This window comes from Mytilus trossulus, chromosome 9 (genome assembly GCF_036588685.1).
Source record: "Mytilus trossulus isolate FHL-02 chromosome 9, PNRI_Mtr1.1.1.hap1, whole genome shotgun sequence".
In the NCBI taxonomy this organism is placed as follows: Eukaryota; Metazoa; Mollusca; class Bivalvia; order Mytilida; family Mytilidae; genus Mytilus; species Mytilus trossulus.
In genome coordinates, this window is record NC_086381.1 from 46,693,262 (window position 1) to 46,714,208 (window position 20,947).

At 33.2% G+C, this 20,947-nt stretch overlaps 1 protein-coding gene across 1 annotated transcript; it reads right to left on the reverse strand.

The window, feature by feature from the left end:
- Positions 1-3,566: 3,566 nt before the first annotated feature.
- LOC134684676 (E3 ubiquitin/ISG15 ligase TRIM25-like) lies at positions 3,567-8,410 on the reverse strand. Its single transcript, XM_063543980.1, has 2 exons — positions 7,456-8,410; positions 3,567-3,868 (listed from the first exon to the last, which is right to left on the reverse strand). The coding sequence occupies exons 1-2, from the start codon at positions 8,408-8,410 to the stop codon at positions 3,567-3,569; spliced, it is 1,257 nt and encodes a 418-aa protein (XP_063400050.1).
- Between the last annotated feature and the right edge of the window lie 12,537 nt (positions 8,411-20,947).

The following is a 20,947-nucleotide window of genomic DNA, read 5'->3' on the forward strand; positions in this document are numbered from 1 at the left end:
CACTGCCATGCTGGACTTTTTAATTGACAACATATTTGTTGAATTTGGAGGTTTGGTCTTCCAATAGACTATTGGAATCCCAATGAGTACCAATTGCGATCCTCTACTTGCAGATTTGTTTTTGTATTCCTATGAAGCATAATTTAACCAAGGGCTTGTACAGAAAGGAAAGGAATTAGCCCAGTCTTTTAATTTCACTTTTCGGTATATTGATGATGTACTGTCTCTTAATAATAATAGATTCATTGATCACTTACATTTATAATATATCCAAGTGAACTTGAAATTAAAGATACTACCGACACAGATAAATCTGCTTCATATTTAGATCTTTTCTCGAAATAACTACTGATGGTAGGTTAAAGACCCAAATTTATGACAAACGTGATGATTTTAATTTTCCTATAGTCAACTTTCCATTTCTGTGTAGCAACATCCCAGCGGCACCAGCGTATGGAGTATATGTGTCTCAATTGGTACGTTACTCTAGAGCTAGCTCAAAGTACGTTGATTTTTTTGAACGAAGAATACTGCTTTTTCAAATGTTGCTAAGACAGGGCTATGAATCAATCAAATTAAGGTCATCACTCAAGAAATTTTACAGTCGCCATCATGAGCTGATTGGCCATTATGACAAAAGTGTGTCAGAAATCATATCTGATATTCTTCTTCAGTCATAATAACCTTCCATCATTACCGAACTGAACAAAGATAAAACACGACGGATGCCGTATACGGTGCAGGAAATGTTTACCCTTCCGGAGCACCTGATTTCACTCAAGGTTTTTAGTGGAGTTCGTGTTGTTTCTTATTTATTAAACTGTTGATGTAAATGTCTTTTGGTTTCATGAGTTTTTGTTTACTCCTTTGTTTTGATTGTTATTGTCTTCTTGGTGTAGCAGTCCTCTGTTTTCATTGAATATTATGATCACGTGTTGCAGAGGTTGTTTTGTGCATTCGAAGCCTTGTTTTTTTTAAGTATTTGGACGCTATGTTTCTATTTATATTTATATTGACGGTCAATATAAAAAAAAATGGCTAAATTCAGATTTTTGACGTCATTACAAATTACAAATAAAAAATAACAACCATGGTAGTGCCGCGTCAGATGGAAAGTTGCAAGTATATCAGAAGGAGATATCAAGAATGTTATGTTATAAAGACGCTTGGAATACTAGAAAGCTAACGCAACAAGCTATGAAGTTATTTAAAGAATATTGATGTTTTCATTAACATGTTAAATTCGTGTAAAATACAATTTAAAAATATACTGAAGGAACATTCAACACCATTATCCTAATACATTATTTACCTATGTAAGATATAATTTCAGGACTTTCAATCAGTCAATACTTTATATATGACCCTGTAGATTATTATGGCCTCTAGGCCAATATAATCTGAACTGGCTCATATATAAGGTATTGACTGATTGAAAAGTCCATTATTATTCAATATTTTTTGAAATATTCCATGATACACTATCAAAACAGTTTTTAGACGAACAGAACATGAAAATTACATTTTATGTAAACATAGTAATAGATAGAATAAAAAAAACATAATGATAATGTAACAAACATAATAATAATTATAAGGTTCAAGCAAAAAAACTGCTGTTGAGAAAGAATTTTACATTTAGTACATGTTTAAAAAAAAAAAAAAAGTAGCAGCGAAGGACATTAAAATGAACGTATTTGTTTCGAAAAACAATATTTAAATCAAAGTCCTGCAGAAATTTCGTTTTGGCTAAGATTATCCTTCTTATTTATTTTCTGGATAATTACTCATATATTGGGAAAATCTGCCAGAATTACAGCTATCTTTATTCATTTTTTAACTCGTTTATTACATGTTCGAAAAACGCCATAATTATTTTCATAACTTGAAACTGGTCCAGGAACACCGTTATTGTCCCTCAATTTTCGTTGTCCACTAATATAGTCACTATATAAAGCTATTGTGGACAGTGTGTTACTTACCATTTTGTATACCCAATCCGAATTGTATGTCTTCGTGTTTAATGCCACAAATAGCAAGAAAGGGGGTGCAATTACATTGTAAATAAGATTTTGGTCATTAATTTTAAGTTAAGTAGTGATTTGGTCCAGCTGAAAAAGGTTAAAAATTAGCACTTCGGAAGCTGTCAAAAGATTTCATGACCCCTTAACATAAAATTGTTCATATTTTTAGTTGAGGCAATGACGTTTCCTATAATTTTGATATAATTTGTCCCCCAAAAAAAGTACACCACACTGTAAAAATATTATTGTGAAAACATAGGTTGGAGTTTTAAAATTTTCATTATCCCCCCCCCCCCAAAAAAAAAAAGAGGACTACAATATATCTGTGGTCTCGTACCAACTACACCTATGCCAATATTATACTATGAATTTCAGTAAAAATTGTGAAGTAAATTGAGAGGAGCTTAACTTTGCCTCTTTTAAATTTTACAATGACTTAGGCATGAACGGTATGTTAATAAGAATGAGATTTCATGATAAAGACTGCCTTTCAGAAATAATATGATAGGGTAACACTATTTTGAATGTTTTTGTTCGTTTTTATAGCTGAAGGGTTTAGTTTCATATATACTATCATTAACATGTAGTAGTGAATTTGACTTTGAAATTGTTTTTGATACGACATCAGCAGGTGAGAACTTCTGCTATCAAAGGGCTTAACCTGCTCTAAAACAAAAACATATTTCAAAAATCATTTTCTTTTAAACTATAGGAAAATTATACCAATACTTAATCTACCTTGTAAAATAGAAAAACATGTACCTTTTGTAGTAAATATATTGTTAGGATAAGACAGTTTTCAGACTGCGTTTCATTTTATATTTTGCATTTGACACTGACCACTGCATTTTTTTTTACTAGATATGCTAAGTGTTTGAATCATAATTAAACATGTTAAATGAAATATACTTCAGCGATTATGTTGCTTCTTGTCCTAGGGTTTGTTTTATGTTTTTGTTGCTCTTTTTCTATCTTTATGGGGTTTGATTTGATTTTTAATCCTTAACCTCTTAATATAATGTTTCACGGCTGATCGCATACTTTTGTACAATCATGATAGGTAAAATCTGGGACCAATATAAACATAGTATCACAAATTTATTCGTTCATTGTGTGTTTATTTGTTTCACTTCGTTTTATGATGGAGTTAAGTCATTCCAATTGATATTCAATAGTGTGTCATTCTATGATGTGATTTTATACTACTGTTAAAAAAAAGGAAGAAGGTTGGGTACCAATTAAACGTCTAATCATTGTTTGCTCCTGTCCAAAGTCAGGAATCTGATGTACAGTGGTTGTCGGTTGTTTATGTGATTCATACGGGTTTCTCGTTTCTCGTTATTTATATAGATTATACCGTTTGTTTACTGTTTGAATGGTTTAACAATAGTAATATTTGGGCCCTTTATACTTTGCGATTAATGAGAGTCTAGGGTCCGTGTTGAAGTCCGTACATTGACCTATAATGGTATACTTTTATAAATTGTGACTTGGATGGAGAGTTGTCTCATTGGCACTCATACCATATCTTTCTTTATCTATTCACTTATCTATCCCAGGTAGAAGGCGAAATATTTCATCTATGTCATCGTTTGAACTACATATAAATCCGATAATAAATTCTTCTAAAGTATTCTTGTTCACAACACGGATTAAAAATTCTTTTTCGATAACCATTTTTCCATATTGTTGTACTATTTTATATGGCCAATAACATTTTGATGTCATGCTCTGTATGTCTTCTAATACAAAACCACTCGGTGTAAAACACAGCCTGTATTGTCCATTTAATCCTAATTTCATGGCTTCTGCCCCTGGTTTCACGGTGACAATGAAACAAGGGTCTGAAATGAAAGACAAATAATCGTTAGGGCATTCTGCTGAAAGTGAAACGACCTTTGCAGTTAATAATCGATATCATTATACTTCATGTTATAATGCCAAGTTTGATTTTCTGAGTGTAAGTAGTTATCAAAGGTACAAGGCTTATAACTTAATACGCCAAAAGAGCATTTCGTTTACATAAGACTTATCAGTGACGTTCAGATAAAAAAGTCAGAAAGCCAAACAAGTACAAAGTTGAAAAACATTGATGACCGAAAAAATCCAAAAGTTTTGCCAAAATACGGTTAAGGTTATCTATGCCTGGGATGAGAAAATCCTTAGTGTTTCGAATAATTCATAATAGAATATTCTCTAATACATTGCCCAGTCGTGGGTATAAATGTTTCAAAAGTCATTTTCTCGTACTGAGCAATAAAACAGTAATTTATTGTAAATCAATGCATATAGTGGTAAAACCATGACAAGCACAAATACGAATTACTTGCAGTTTATTTTAGTTAAAATTGAAAACGTGAATGATGCACGAACATAAATGTAGTTTCTATTTCACGTCCGGGTTTTTTTCAAGATATAATTTGGTTGAAATGCACCATTAAAAAAATGGATGGTAAGGTCGGCATTTTTTTCCAACCATATCTTGGAATTCTACTAAAAGAGGGACGAAAGATACCAGAGGGACAGTCAAACTCAAAAATCGAACAAAAAACTGGAAACGCTCTGGGTAAAAATGAAAAAGACAAACAGACAAACAATAGTACACATGACGCAACATAGAAAACTAACAAATAAGCAACAAATCCCCCGGGAAAACTAACGGTGATCTCGGGTGCTCGGGAAAGGTGAGCAGATCCTGCTCCACACGTGGCACCTTTCGTGTTGCTCATGTAATAATAAATCCGGTAAATAGTATAATTCGGAAGGTCTTAAATTCACGAAAGGGAAGGTTATTCTAGTTTACCATATATTATACAATTATACGACAGATTTGTACCCTCAAAAAGTGTTGTGAACTGGGTTAGTTTTTTTTCTACATTGGGCAACAATCTGCTCTTTCATACTTTTATCTGAGTGTCTTTTGTAAAGAATATCATATAGCCATTTCAATATCACACCCGTATCTATCCGAAACATCAATATTATTCCAAGAGATCTGCTCAAGGATTTATATTGGTTGAGGCTTTATACGGTGTGTGATATTGTAAAAACTATATCATAAATCACGTAGATGTTTTATGTTGCATGAAGTAAAACTCATTAGGGTTCATAATGGGTTTGATAAAGCCTCTGCAACATTAACTGACATCTATGACGTGACGTTCTAAAGATTTAAGGTGTGATTTAACCTTTGCCACCGTGACTGATATCGCATATGTCAAAATTTAGTGTAATTTACTAATTTGCATAGCGGCCATTTTGTCATTCATGACTACAGCCATTACAATAGGATTATATAAGCTCCTTAAATAAAAATGTCAATATGCCAATACCTATGTCAAATGAACCATTTGTTCGCATAAAGGGGAATTTTACATTTTTTTAAGGCTTCTGTCCGTGTACAAATGGACATTGTCTACTCTGAAATCTTTCGGCCTTTTTAGTTTAAAAATCGGAAGCGTAACCATAGTATAATTGATATATAAGATCATATAAAATGACGGAAAATCGTAAAATAGCAAGATTCAAAACTGAAATACATATGCAAGAAGATATTGTTCATGATTTGTTCGCATATAAAGAAACGCCTTGTAGGCTGAATTCTAAAGTTAAATAACTTTTAACTTACCTGCATTCTTAAGTTTGCGGCCAAATTCTTTTAAAACATGATGATTTCAACCTTCCCACAAAATCTAATTTTAAGCATTTTCCCTTGAAATTAATCATCATTTTTGTACATTTCCGCCAAAGGAAATTTTTAGATACATTAGTTTTAGATACATGACGGAAAAGGACAAGATTATCCGCAAATCTGAAATAAATTATATTTTCAATCTTAAGCTAAGGGAAGTAATTTGACTAAAAGGGACAAAGTCAGGTGGTGCAAATCATTTGAATAAAGTACCTTTGATTTTGCCATACGGATATCATCACGGATAGCTGATACAGCACAATTATCGTTGATCGTAAACAAAACAATATGTAAAATAGGCAATGCAAAAACGATCCACCAGAGAGAAAATATAGTCGTTGTGTAAAATTATGGTCATTGTATGGGTGTAAACGATGAGCGAACCCATATAACATAATAAGCTTAAAACAAGACTCGACACCACAAAAGGTAAAACAAATCAAACGAGAAAATAAAACTGCCTGATATTTACAGAAAGCATGTATGAACTACTTAAAATAAAACGACACAAGAAGCAGTGCAGCCTGTTTTATTATCTAATTTTCTGTTTCCACTTGATTTTTTTTTTAAACTGTGACTTAGTTTCAAGACTCGTTAAGATACTGAAGATAGACATCTTAATTATTTGTGTTTGCAGAATAAAGTAAAAAACGCTTAAATTGGTGTGGCATTTTGTTAATTACCACAAGTGCAATCTTTATACGGTAGAGCAACAATGCACAGTATGGTGTTGTACTGAAAGACTTTTGATATTAAAATAAGAAGATGTAGTTTGATTGTAAATGAGATAACTATCCAATAAAATTAAAATAAAGTGGATGTCTGATTACCTAAACTTGAATTTAAAGAAATAGTAAAAATGCCATGATACACACTTATACATTGCAGTAGACAGCTCTCTCACAAGCAATAAAAATCATAACTGTTACTATAACATTTAATACATACTTATACTTAAAAAAACTTTTTTAACATTAGCTTAACATTTGCTAAATACCGATACTTTAAATTCTTTTTTAACATAAGCTTACCATTTGCAAATTTCATGTAATCATTAAAAAGGCAACATTAATATACCGCTGTGCAGAAGTCATAAATCGAGAGATATAGAAAAAACAGATTACAAACTAAAACCGAGGGAAACACATCATCTATAAGAAGAAAACAACGAAACAACAAAAACATTGAAGTAAAACGAAACAAACGGCTATGTACTGTCTAATTGTCTTCTAACATGATGATTTTACATGATTTTTGTACATTAGAAAATCCTCTTCTGAGATTATTCGTATTGTTATTAATTTAAATTAAACATAGATAGAAGAAGGTGATGTGTGAGTGCCAATACGACAACTCTCGATCCAAGTCACAATTTATAAAAGTAGACCATTATAGTCCAAAGTATGGTCTTTACACGGAGCCTTGGCTCATACCGAACATCAAGCATTTACTATGTGTCAGTTGTTTATCCAAAACAAATCAGAATAAGTAGAGAGTAATAATTAAATGAGGTTAGTAATGGTAAGCTTGTGCGAAAAAGGTTTTCAAGAATAGGTACTTATTATATTCACCTTTAGTAAGTATCAATACATTTCATTATTATGATTACATGTTTATGCTTTCCGTATCTCCTTTGATTTTTTTTTCGGTTTCCGGATTATAATTTATTTTGAACATTTTGAGGAAAATCTGTATAAGATATCAACTTAAACCAAAACTGTATTCATTCTTTAAACATACCGTTTTCATGTTCCGCAGTTTCTATTGTTTCATATGGATGGTCTGGGCAATCGGTAACAGTAGCCTGTGCCTGCTTCATTTTCTGTCTAACAATGGACAAATCATTTTGACTTGTGTGAACAACAATTTCACCATATCTGCTGATATTTTCGTTTACTCCTTTAACCAAGTTGTCGGTTTGTAAAGATATGATGACATCTGATAGTTCACTATTATCTTGCATGTACTTCATGAGACTGTCGGTATCCATCAATACATGTTCAATCTGTTTACTGACAAGAAAGGTTTGTAGGTCGGATGCATGCTGCTTTATTATTGTAAGACTTATTTGAAGTCCACCAATCTCCTTTTCTTTCCGCTCTACAGATGTCAAAATTTTGCTGATTTTTTTTCTTTCGTCATTTTCAATTGTTTGAAGTTCTTTCAATAATTCTCTTTCTAGACGATTGAAGTGTTCATTTATTGTTTGCCTGACTGTCTGAATTTCCTTTTCAATTGTCTCCCTATATATTTTGAGGGATGATAAATTTCTTGCACGATTCATCTTAATCTTTTGTAAATTTTCAACAACTTCCCGCATTGACTTTTCAATTTCTAACAGCATATTTGACGATTTGATGCTGCAAACCACATCGTTTATATCTGTGAGATCTTTGCAGTTCTTATGGTCCTCAATGAGGCATTTTGTACAACAAGCACATTCGTGTTTTTCACAATAAGCTTGATAACGTTCATTATGTGATTTGCAGGATTCTACAATTTGAAGGACACTTACAGGTAACTTTTGAAATTCGGTTACAGGTATTATACCATGACTTTTCGATGCTTTGTTCAGGGTGTGGTGTTCTTTACATTCCTCGCACAGTCCTTCATTACATTCAAAACACCATGCCGTTGATGGTTTAGTAATATGTCTGGAAACGCAGATGCCGCATGCAGTTGATTCACTTGCCATTTTGCTGTAAAACACATATTTGTTATTTTAACAATTCGACTGTAATTTATCATTATTTTTTTTTACCTCCAATGTGTTACACGTAGGGTACATGTACGTACCCAGTGGCGTAGCTGGGTCATTCTTACGTGTACGCCCGAACTTTGGCAAGGGATATGAGGGATATGAGGGGTTCCAACCGCTCAATGTTAAAGCACTTGCTGGTTGTGGGTTCGAAAAGGAAAGCTATCGAGAATGTACCATGATTTCTGTCAGTAAAAAATCATTGATAGCAACATACTTTTGAATCTAAATGGTTTATTTGTTTTGGTTACATTTTGTAATATGTTAACTTATTCATCGTGTTAAACTGGAAGCTAGCCTAATGGTCATTGGTTTTAGAGAAAACGTCCAAACCAATATTACTTTTAAATAAGTTTAAAGGGTGCCGCGAGTGAGCATATAATCGACAAAAGCACCTTTTAATGAACACCAACAAAAAATATTTCTAAGAGGAGCAATATAAAAAAATTCGGTAACACCTAGGATTTCTTCCCATAAAAAGTGAATCAATTTATCATTCCTTTAAAGGGATTTAGAAATAAATCTAAAATTTTCATTTGATATTTTTCTTGATCTGGAATATTTCACGACAATTTATGAAGAATTTATAAATTGAGCATGTAAACAATTAATTGCATAAAGGAGAGTCCGGCTATCTGTCTATCAGAAAAGAACAGAAAAATGAACGAAAACAAATGATTTAAAAATCTTAGCTTTAGATATTAGTCATAGAAAAAGCTTTTTCAGCATTTTCATAAAATTCGATGTCGGAAGGTTCGACAAGTAGTTAATGTTATTGAGAAATAACCAAATGTAAGCCCAAACTGCGACCATCATTAATTTCAGAAAGAAATACATTCTGTCCTTGAAATGCGGGAAAATTAAAAACAATTAATTAATAATTGCATTATTATATTATTAAATTGCGCTGAATACTCTTTTGATCATTAACAGTTTCTGTCCAACTTTCGTAAAATTTCACGAAGAGTCATTCAAAAGACTTTATCCACATTCGGAACCTGCGGAATATTGACGCCGTTTTGTCTCGCTTTTAGGACATAAATCACAGGCTCGTCAAAAATACAAACAGCATATCAAATCTGAGCAGATAGTGAACTGCTTAAAATATAAGAAAAGTACGTAGAATTCATAGTAGATTCAGACTTTTACAAAAGATTCGATTAAATATATTAAATGATCTATTTGAGTAAATTTAGTCCATTTTTATTCCAAATTACAATCCATTGAAAAAAGAAGCACAAGGCTGGTGTGCTTTTGACCATTTTTTTCTTATTCTATGTCGATTATTTGTTTTATTTTCAAAATTCAAGTGTACGCCCGGGCGTTTTGACGTAAACGCACATGTAGCTACGCGCATGCCAATAGTGACAGGAACTGCTTATCAATCTAGAATTTAGAGTTCAACCCTATTTTGTTTTAATTGCAGGGGTTCATGTTACCTTTACCTTTTTTTTAAGATTTACATGTTGTATTCTGACAATTTTGACAACAGTATTATGAACCAAAAACTAGAAAGAGTAATCAATACTAACCCAGTTATACATTTACAGTTACAAAACATTTTTTAATTGGGAGATATAAACAAAAATAAAATGACATATTTGAGAAGAACCTGAAAGATCTAAAAATTGAAACAAATGATATTAAAAAAAATCAAAAACAACAAGCACGTGCGTTGGCAAACGAAGATAAATGACCATCACATCATAGAAGATCGAGTAGAGTCATTGGAACAATTCACCAACTACTTAGAAAATAAACACTGTGAACTTAAAGAATAATTTCAAACACATTCTATGTAGTATACATTAATTTTGGAGTGGTAGAATTGATCAGGAAATTTTAACTAAAGAAGACACTGAAAATGTAGCGAAAAACGTTATTCCAACTGAACTAGAAAACTGAGACGCAAAGCATAATAACCCTTTACGATAGCAACAGTAACATATAATTACAAATGAACCGCTTTAGAGCTTTGTAGTTTTTTGATACCAATATGACCGTGTGTTTTAGCTCTTGTGTGCACAAAGTATGATAACAAAAATATTGAACTCCAAATCAAAACAACCAAAACTTCCGGAAAACAGTGAACAAATCCGCAACCGTTAAACGGTGGTGACTTATTAGAACATAAATAAATACATTACTTAGACATGTGATATATTTCAAATAGCAAACAATTGTCAGCATTGAACCATAATAAAGTCATAGCACAGCATTTGTAAGACACGTAGGCATTCAAAAATCAACACTTTCTTAAGCCTCGGTCACACCTTACCAGATAGCACGAACGGACGCCTAACGGATGAAAATAAAAGTTGTCCGTTGAAAAAATTGATATCCGTTGGGAGTTCCTTGATGTACTGACCGAAAAAAACGCACGTGTAAAGCCTCGGTCACACCTTACCGGAAAGCTCGAACAGACGCCTAACGGATAACTTTTTTTTCAATCCATTCATGTCCGTTAAACGTCCGTTCTTATCCGTTAGACGTCCAACGGATAAAAGTTCCGTTGAACGTCCGTTAGGCGTCCGTTTTTTTCGAAAAACTAAGGATTTTCTTACCCGAGGAGTAGATTACCTTAGCCGTATTTGGCAAAACTTTTTTGGAATTTTGGGTCCTCAATGCTCTTCAACTTGTATTTGTTTGGCTTTCTAACTATTTTGATCTGAGCGTCACTGATGAGTCTTATATAGACGAAACGCGCGTCTGGCGTATAAAATTATAATCCTGGTACTTTTGATAACTATTGTACGGTACTTGTCCGTTTCGTTTCCGTTTTGTATCCGTTACGTGTCTTTTATACATCCGTTGGAGGTCTGGAAAATAAATTCACCAACGGACTTCTACCGGACATTTAACGGATAAAACGGATGTTGAACGGATGAGAAACGGACTTCTACCGGACGTATAACGGATAAAACGGATGATGAACGGATCTGAAACGGATAAATGCCAATTGAAAATTTCGCGTCAGAAATGCCAATTATTTGTTTGTCAGATTTCCTAGGTTCATGAATTCTTATTATTCATAATCGATCTTTCAGTATAGGCACGTTTTCACAATCAAGCAGTTGTTAATCAAGCCAGACACTGCCCTTTGGCGGAATTTTGAAGAACAAACCAAAACCAGTTACACAGAAACATTTTGAATATTTATACGATTTACATGTATTATTATTGTCGCCTTTGATTTTTCCGTATATCTTATTCATCCGTTTTATCCGGTACGATTCCGTGAGGTGTCCGTTTTATGCGGTACTCGTCCATTGGATGTACGTTCGACATCCGTTCTGTCCGTTACGTGTCCGTTTCTCGCACGTTGCATATCCGGTGTGTGTCCGTTATGCATCCGTTACACGTCCGTTTTATTCGGTCAGTTCATCAACGGACTCACTACGAATAACAATTTTGTCAACGGACAACTTTTATTTTCATCCGTTAGGCGTCCGTTCGTGCTATCCGGTAAGGTTTGGCCGAGGTTTTACGTATGCATAACGTATCCACACCGCATATGCAACGTACGAGAAACGGAAACGTACCGGACAGAACGGACGAGTAAAGCATAAAACGGACACCTTACGGAAGCGTATCGGATAAAACGGATGAACAAGATATACAGAAAAATTAAAAGTGACAATTATAATACATGTAAATCGCAAAAATATTCCAAATGTCTCTGTGGAACTGGTTTTGGTTTGTTCTTCAAAATGCCGTTTGATCAGTTATACGTCCGGTAGAAGTTCGTTTCTCATTCGTTCAACATCCGTTTTATCCATTAAACGTCCGGTAGAAGTCCGTTGGTGAATTCACTTCCAGACCTCCAACGGATGTATAACAGACACGTAACGGATACAAAACGGAAACGAAACGGACAAGTACCGTACAAAACGGACGCCTACCGGACGTTTTACGGACATTTCATCCGTTGGACGTCCGTACAAAGTTTTGAACATGCTAAAAAATTTCAACTGGACAGAACAAACGTCGACGGATAAAACGTACGTTGAACGGACATGCAACGGATATGGACGGACGTCTAACGGATAAGACCGGACGTCTAACGGACATAAACAGATTGAAGAAAAGTAATCCGTTAGGCATCTGTTCGAGCTATCCGTTAAGGTGTGACAGAGGCTTTACGAAAATATGTTCACTGCTTATTGTGAGAGAGTTACACAGTGAATATGCTGAAGCAGTTACATGAAGCTTTGACGATTGACAAAATGTTTCCTAGAGCGACATCCTCGTCAAAAAATTGTTTAAATTAAGTAACAAATATTACACTGTCAACTAGATTGCAAAGAAAATAATTACAGAACAGGTTTTAGAAATACATAACAAGATACGAAAGTAAAAACGTACAGGTATAAACAGCAAGATTAAAACATACACACCTCGACTTAAGAAAAAAGATAGCTAGATTTTAAAATTATTTAACTAGAAGTGCAAATAAACAGCTATATTTTATGTGAGTCTTCCATGCACATCTCATGAATATTTATATATTCCCAGGACGCGTTATTTGTCTGTTATTTGACCATTAGAGTTCCCGGATGGAAAAAAAAGAATAACTTATAATAAATCTGTCATATCTATAGAACTATCTTAAGGATATTCGATACCTAGTTTCAAAATAACAATCTTTTCATAATACTAGTATATATTGATAGGCGATTAATAAAGGAACCAAGAGAGGGGAAAACATGTATAGGTAAATGTGCTTGTTTTCGAGACATATGCCATTGAAATTTTTGCGGGAAAATGTTCTCTCTTTATTTTTCATAGCTCTATCATTGACAAATTTAAGTTCTCAAAAACTATTAAAAAATAACAAGAATTTTAGAAGACTTTTACAGATGGCTTATAATTATACATGTAAAATATTCATAAATAAAAATATGGGGGTCAATGGGCAAAAATGTTTACGGCATTCAAATAGATAAAACCAGAGGATTCCGAAAATTTGACAATAAACCCATAACTTGAGAAGCGAACATCCTTAATTATTTTAAAAGGGATTAAAAAACTAATATCAACATTAAACAATATCACTCCGGTTTTGTCATTGTGAACTTCAATAATTCACGGAAAAAACTGTTACGGTCATTTTGAACTCTCTTCAAATTATGAGTTTTCTTTCCATGTTTTGTAACTTTTAGTCTGTTTCCCGACCGTTATTGAAATTCTTGACAATACTTAATATTTGTATATTCCGAAGGCAAACTGAATGTTTACGGAGGGAACCAACCTATTTTACTTTCGGCTCTGTTTTATAAAAACAAGTATTCACGCTTTAGAGATTGTAATGCTATGTATGAAGTTCACGATATACGTGGCAATGTTGCGCATAATTTCAGTTGTGTGAAACCCTTTTCCAAAAAAAGTCGGTGAAAATTTAGTTGCATTGGTTGCAACAAGCCCTGTATAGATATTAGAAGATGTGGTATGAAAAATATGAAAACCCCAGATTGAAATTCCATATTAAACGTCAAAATCAAAAGCTCAAACACGCTAAACGACAAGGAAGCAACCGTCACACTATCGACTCGATACAGACATTTCCCTACGTAGGAATGGTGAACCAAAATCGGTTCAATTGCTAGCTTAACTTCTCACTTGTATGCCAGTTATATGTAATTTCATTATATTGACTACAATGCATCAGCAAAACAAACACATATAATAGGTAAACATTTAAAAATGTGGGATACATGGAGGTAGAATCGTTATCACGTTAAAAACTAGCTCAACAAAGAAAACCGGGCAAAAACGTTACAAAAATCGTAAAATGATATCCCAAATTGATATGTTCAAGTCAATTAGTCACAGGTCGCGTAGTTCAAGAATTAAAATCCCGACAGCTATTTTTTCAGCATGAAAGTTTCAATTTGTTATCGACCGACTATTGAGTTTGAATATCCCTTTTGTATCTTTTGACTCCTTATTTATACTTTACAATGATATTTTGATTTTTTAAGTGAGGTAGGCGACAATGCAACGCAAAACGGCACAGCAATGTTTTCCACTAGTAATTTTCTGCTTCATTCTCATGAAAAGTTTTGTTTCCCAAATCTTTCAGAGCAATCTATCTCGCAACATTTAAAACCTAAGGGTTTAATACGAAAAAGTGACCTGGATAGTTTCCTGTATTTTTTTAAAAGAAATATATTTGTATTCAATACATGTTTAATCTAACTATACTATCTCGTTCTAAGTACTGGATATTAATTCTGTTGAGGAATGCCATTGTTTTAATTATATTTGAATACCATAAACATTTTTTATGATGTCAAATGATTACATTGAAGGTACAATTGAGAGTTCTAATTATAAAAAAGACTTGCGTGGTATGTGATTTGAAAAATAAATCTGAGACGATTTAGAATGAATAGTAAATGAATAGAAAGGCAAAATAGTTCTTATTGTAAAACTGTGTTGACACTTCCTTGTCCGAATTGACCTTACAGGTACAGTTCTTTTGCCCGGGGTTATTTTAAGTAGCCTAAAAGCGGTGCATAAAAGTGGCGTTAAAACACCAAATAATAAAATAAAATCATAAATACATTCCAATTCCTTCATTTTGTATCAGTTTATTTTAACTAGTATTCAAATGTGTTGTTCTTCTATGCTTATTCCGACGTAGTCGGTATAGTTTCGGTGTGTGCTTTTTGAACTTAAGGACGCTTAACTATGGCAACAGAATACGCATGCTCGAAAATCCTTTCTGTGATTGGACAAAATGCTGTCATGGTGGGTGATTTGGTTGTGTTTGAAAAAACGTCTCGTTAATTATATCGTGATGGAAAGCAAGTGAAAAACTATAAATATTTGACGAGATCTTACAAAAATTTATATTTTTATTAAAATAATTGTTTCTCCAATTAATAGCTCTTTGCATCCGTGACAGCTGTTAATTCGGGACAATTAATATATAATTTTTAATGTAAACTTTGTTGTACGAACGTACATGACTTTTAGAACGCACCTACGCATGTGAGATTTCCGCGGGGTTTTGGTGAATGTAGACAGAAAGATACGAGGACCGAGAATACTGAACACAAACAGAGAAAAAGTTATTTAAATGGTATCTTTGTGCTTCTGAAGGTTATCGAAATGATAGTTTTAAACATATGCTCCAATTTAAATACGTCGGATATCTTTTTTAAAGATAGTTCTTGTTTTAAATATAGACACGTGTTAAGTAATGCTATACATTTTTATATCAACCGGAAAGTACGCAAAAATTAATTTGTTTCTGTTGTAATGTTAACATTTAAAACAATTTAAAACTTCTTTTCTTTGAAATATATTCAGGTGAATTAAAAATGTAAGTCATACCTTTGTAATTCCGACAAAAGTATGAGGAAAAAGTTATGTTTACCTATCGACAATGCTACCGCCTTGTTCTGTCGCCAAGGCAGAAATGAAAACAGTTTTTGTCATATGACCTTTAAGGGGAGGGCAAACTTTAAATAGTTTATTTGAAATTAAAAATAAAATGATAACTAACAGATGAATTGTTAACCTCTATACATTAAGTTGAATAAATGAGGACAAGGCAGCAACACTATGCGACTGATTTTTTTTATGATTTGTGCTATATTCACGATAACAAAAAGAAACAAACAAGAGCATATATTGTTTTGTTATTAGGCATGTGGAGATTTAATAACATAAACAAAGCACACTATTGCATACGACGACTGGTAACTTAAAATGTTCACAGGTAGTTACGTTAACCTTACCTTATAGTATTTTTTTTACTTTATGTATAATATATTGTCTACGAAAGCATATTAGGGTTACAAGAAAATAAAATCTTTATCTTGCGTACTTACAAGATAAGAAGTTTTTTTATCTCGTAATTACGAGATAATTATCGCGTAAGTATGAGAAAACTATCGCGTAATTACGAGAAAATTGTCGCGTAATTACACGATAAACATTGTGTTATATCGTAATTACGAGATAAATAAGTGCTGCACTATAAGCATTAATTAGGCTGTTAGTTTTCTCATTTGAATTGTTTTACATTTGTCATTTCAGGCTCTTTTATAGCTGACTGTGCGGTAAAAAGCCTCATTTGTTTTAAGAAGAAGACTGCATGACACCAAAAATGCAAAATTTGAAATTTATACCAATCAAAAGGGATCTTACATCAATAGATATAAACAAATCAGAAATTATATAAAAAACAAAAGGATACTTAGTTCAATAGATATAAACAAGTCCCACTATTTTCATCATAAACTGCTGAAAGCATTTTTGATTCATTATCCAGAAAACTGGGAAAACGCTTATTGTTTTTAAAAGAATAAAATTGCGTAACACCAAAAATGTAAACGGGAAAAAAAATATTTTTCAGGCATAAAAAATCAAAACAGGAAAACAAAAAATCAGATTTTTTTTGTAAAAATCGAAAGGGAGCATACGTCAATAGATATAAACAATTCACCAAAGTTTCATTAAAGTTGATAGAAGCATTTTTGAGTTATTGTCCGAAGACTGGAAAATCCCCTTTTTTAAGGATAAAACTTCAAAACCTGGAAACGAATAATCTGAAATTTATAAAATCAAAAGGGAGCTTACGTCAATAGATATAAACAATTGGTTTATTTGATACAAAGATATAAACAATTCAACCTAGTTTAATAAAAGTTGGTGGAAGCGTTTTTTAGTAATTGTCCGAAGTGTGGACGACGGACGGACGGACAACGGTATACCATATTCCGCCCCGTCGATGACGGACGTATAAATACTTCTTATCTCGTAATAACGCGATAAATATCTCGTAATTAAGTTATGAAAAAAATATTGTCTCGTAATTATTCGATGATTATCTCATAATTACGAGATAAAAATCTTATCTCGTAACTTCGTGATAGTTTTCTCGTGATTACCCAATAATTATCTCGTTATTACACGATAATGGTAATTACGAGATAAAACAATGATTATCTCGTAATTTCGCAATAGTTCACTCCTAATAACGCGATAATTATATCATCATTACGAGATAAATAATTTTTTGTGTGTGACCCTAATATGCTTTCGTAATTGTCAGTTTGACTTTTTTTTATATCTTAATAAAATTATTCTGATGAATAAAATATAGTGATGGATGTTTTAATACAAAATATACGAAATCTTACTTGAATTTTAACAGATATCCACTGGACATCAATTTCAATTCGATTTTTAGGTATCTAATACCTAAAGGAGTAAGAATAAATAATCTAACAGCATTCAAATCAAAACAAAAACAACATACAAGTGCTTTTAATGTATGATTCATTGTATCATGAGACTTTCCACATTTAGATAATTAAATAACACTAACTGACCAGTAGACAAAACTGAATTTGTAGTTTAGTTTAATGTCAAGTGAATCTTAAAATGTCTCATTAAATATCAAAGTATTCCCCTTTGTCAAATTTGAAAATGGTAGATATATTATAAACAGTACATAATAAACAAATATTAATAAGGTATATATAGCACATTCATTCATATTTCGGATCAAGTATAGAATACGTGATTGTAGTACCATCGGACTTATATTTAAGTCAAATGAAGTAAATCGGTTCTTATACAAATTACATAATTGTAGTACCATCGGACTTATATTTAAGTCAAATGAAGTAAATCGGTTTTTATACAAGTTAAATTATTTTCCAGGTTTTTTATTTGAAGATTGTAGTTATGTTTATTCGCCATATTAAGTTGGGATCGACAGGTCGACAGGTCGACAGGTCGACAGGCCGACAGGTCGACAGGTCGACAGGTCGACAGGCCGACAGGTCGACAGGTCGACAGGCCGACAGGTCGACAGGTCGACAGGCCGACAGGTCGACAGGTCGACAGGCCGACAGGTCGATAGGTCGACAGGTTGACAGGTCGACAGGCCGGAAGGCCGACAGGTCGACAGGCCGACAGGTCGATAGGTCGACATCGACATGTCATTAATTAGCTTGATTGACAGTCCGACAAGTCGAAAATGTAGCTATTTCTTTTTTTATAATTGTCAAAAGTTTAAGCAAACGGTTCTACAGATAAAAAAACATAAGCATCAACACATCCAATAATAGTATAAGCTATTTATAGTTTTTCATCTAATATATAAAACAAGTGATTGTATATTTTATTTGAGAGGAAAAATTAAATTTCAACAAAACAAAACTCGTCAATTACTTTTTCTAAAGTTTACATGAAACATCTGCTGACCTGTCGACCTGTCGTCCTGCTGACCTGTCGACCTGCTGACCTGTCGACCTGCTGACCTGTCGACCTGTCGACTTGCTGACCTGTCGACCTGCTGACCTGTCCACCTGCTGACCTGTCGACCTACTGATCTGTCGACCTGTCGTTCTGCTGACATGTCGACCTGCTGATCTGTCGACCTGTCAACCTGTCGACCTGCTGACCTGTTGACCCGTCGACCTGCTGACCTGTCGCCCTGCTGACCTATCGACCTGCTGACCTGTCGACTTGCTGACTATTTAACTGAGTACCAAACCTTCCCTCTACACAACATCCTGACTTAATGACTAATAATCTATGGATAACATGAAAAGTCTTCTGACCTGTTGTCCTGCTGACCTGTCGACCTGCTGACCTGTCGACTTGCTGACCTGTCTATATGCTGACCTATCGACCTGCTGACCTGTTGACCTGCTGACCTGTCGACCTGCTGACCTGTAAACTTGCTGACTATTTAATTGAGTATCCAACATCATGCTATTCCATATCCACATTGACATATTAACAGCTGTTATATTAACCCCAAAAACACCGACCCACAAGAACATATTTAATGTTTCAGCGAATGAATATTTCGATTATTGCCGGAACTAGGCCTTCAGATTGTTGCGCGCCTAAACATATTTAAAGTATTGGCGTATGGATATTTCGAATATTGCCGGAACTACTTAAACGTATTCTATACTTGGGCCCCTTCTACCTTCATATTCTATCAAAATACACCAATGTTATTTTCAACCATAAATATTTTTATTATTGTCACTCCCAAAATTTGTATTTACTTATTTTGTTAATTTTTTTTTATGTTTTGCAGGTCAAAAAGTGTTCACTTTACAACATGTAAAAAGAAGATATTCCTCTATGACTAATGGTTTCAGAACTCTATGTGTGTTGTGAAAGTCATAAAAAGATCCTTTAAACAACTGATTAAAAATCAACAATAAGATATACAAAGAAAAATTTCAGTTTTTTATAAGGGTCCTGAAATATCTGAAGATATAAAGTCGGATATGGTGCAATGAAAATCATTTCATCATAGATACCAGGATTGACATTTTGTATTTGCGCAAGACGCGCGTGTCGTCTACAAAAGATTCATCAGTGACGCTCGGATCAGTTGGAGATTTGAAGCATTTGTATGGTGTTTTTGTTTTGATTAGAGCTGTTTTGTTTTATATTTACGTCATAAAGTTATAACAACATACAAAACGTAGAGATCTGATGAGTAATTTTTTTTAGATAATAATCCCAAAACTATGAAATCAATAGTCTGAGTTTGTATATACAATGTACCATTATATAAAAATAAAGCAAGAAAAAAATATGATTTAAAAAAACCGCAGTTTTAAGATTTTTTTCCTGCAAATATACTGAAGCCAACGGGACAATAAAACATTTATCGCTCATGAATGATCACGAAAAGTAAGGTATCCTTATTCTATACTGAATAAGTGTATTTGAAATTAAGACGATAACGCCATAAATAAAGCATAGAGCTTAGGTCACTCTTAATGTGGTACCTAACACTACAGGGAGATAACTCTATAAAATCAGCTTAACGTTTTAATTAAGTTGTGTTGTAAGGGGAATATTAAGCTTCTCAATGATCAAAATTTGTGTTTGTCAAACTGCTATATAACCAGTGTAATTTTTCTGATAAAATGGTTGGTTCAAATTTTTTGAAAATTTTTATATTTTTGTCAAAGGGTCAAAGTAAATACTTTGTCAAAATTTTATGAAAATTAAACGAGCCAAATTAATTTTAGTGAAGGTGTTGGTTACCACCTTAAGTTTAACCATTGGCTGCTATTATAGAAAACATTTTCTGATTGGTGTTTGTTGCATAACTTTTTTACTGTATCATTAGATTGACAAAGACTTTGTATATAGAAAGTAAAATCACAAAAATATTGAGGAAAATTCAATACGGAAAGTCCCTAAACAAATGGCAAAAATCACAAGATCAAACACATCAAACGATGGAGAACAAAGGTCATATTCCTGACTTGGTACAGGCATTTTCAAATGTAGAAAATGGTGGATTGAACCTGTTTTATAGCTAGCTAAACGTCTCACTTGTATGACATTTGCATAAAATTCCATTATATTAACAAAACCCAGATAAAATAGTTATATAAAGGCAACAGTGGTATACCGTTGTTCGAAAGTCATCAATCGATTGAGAGAAAACAAATCTGGGTAACAAAATAA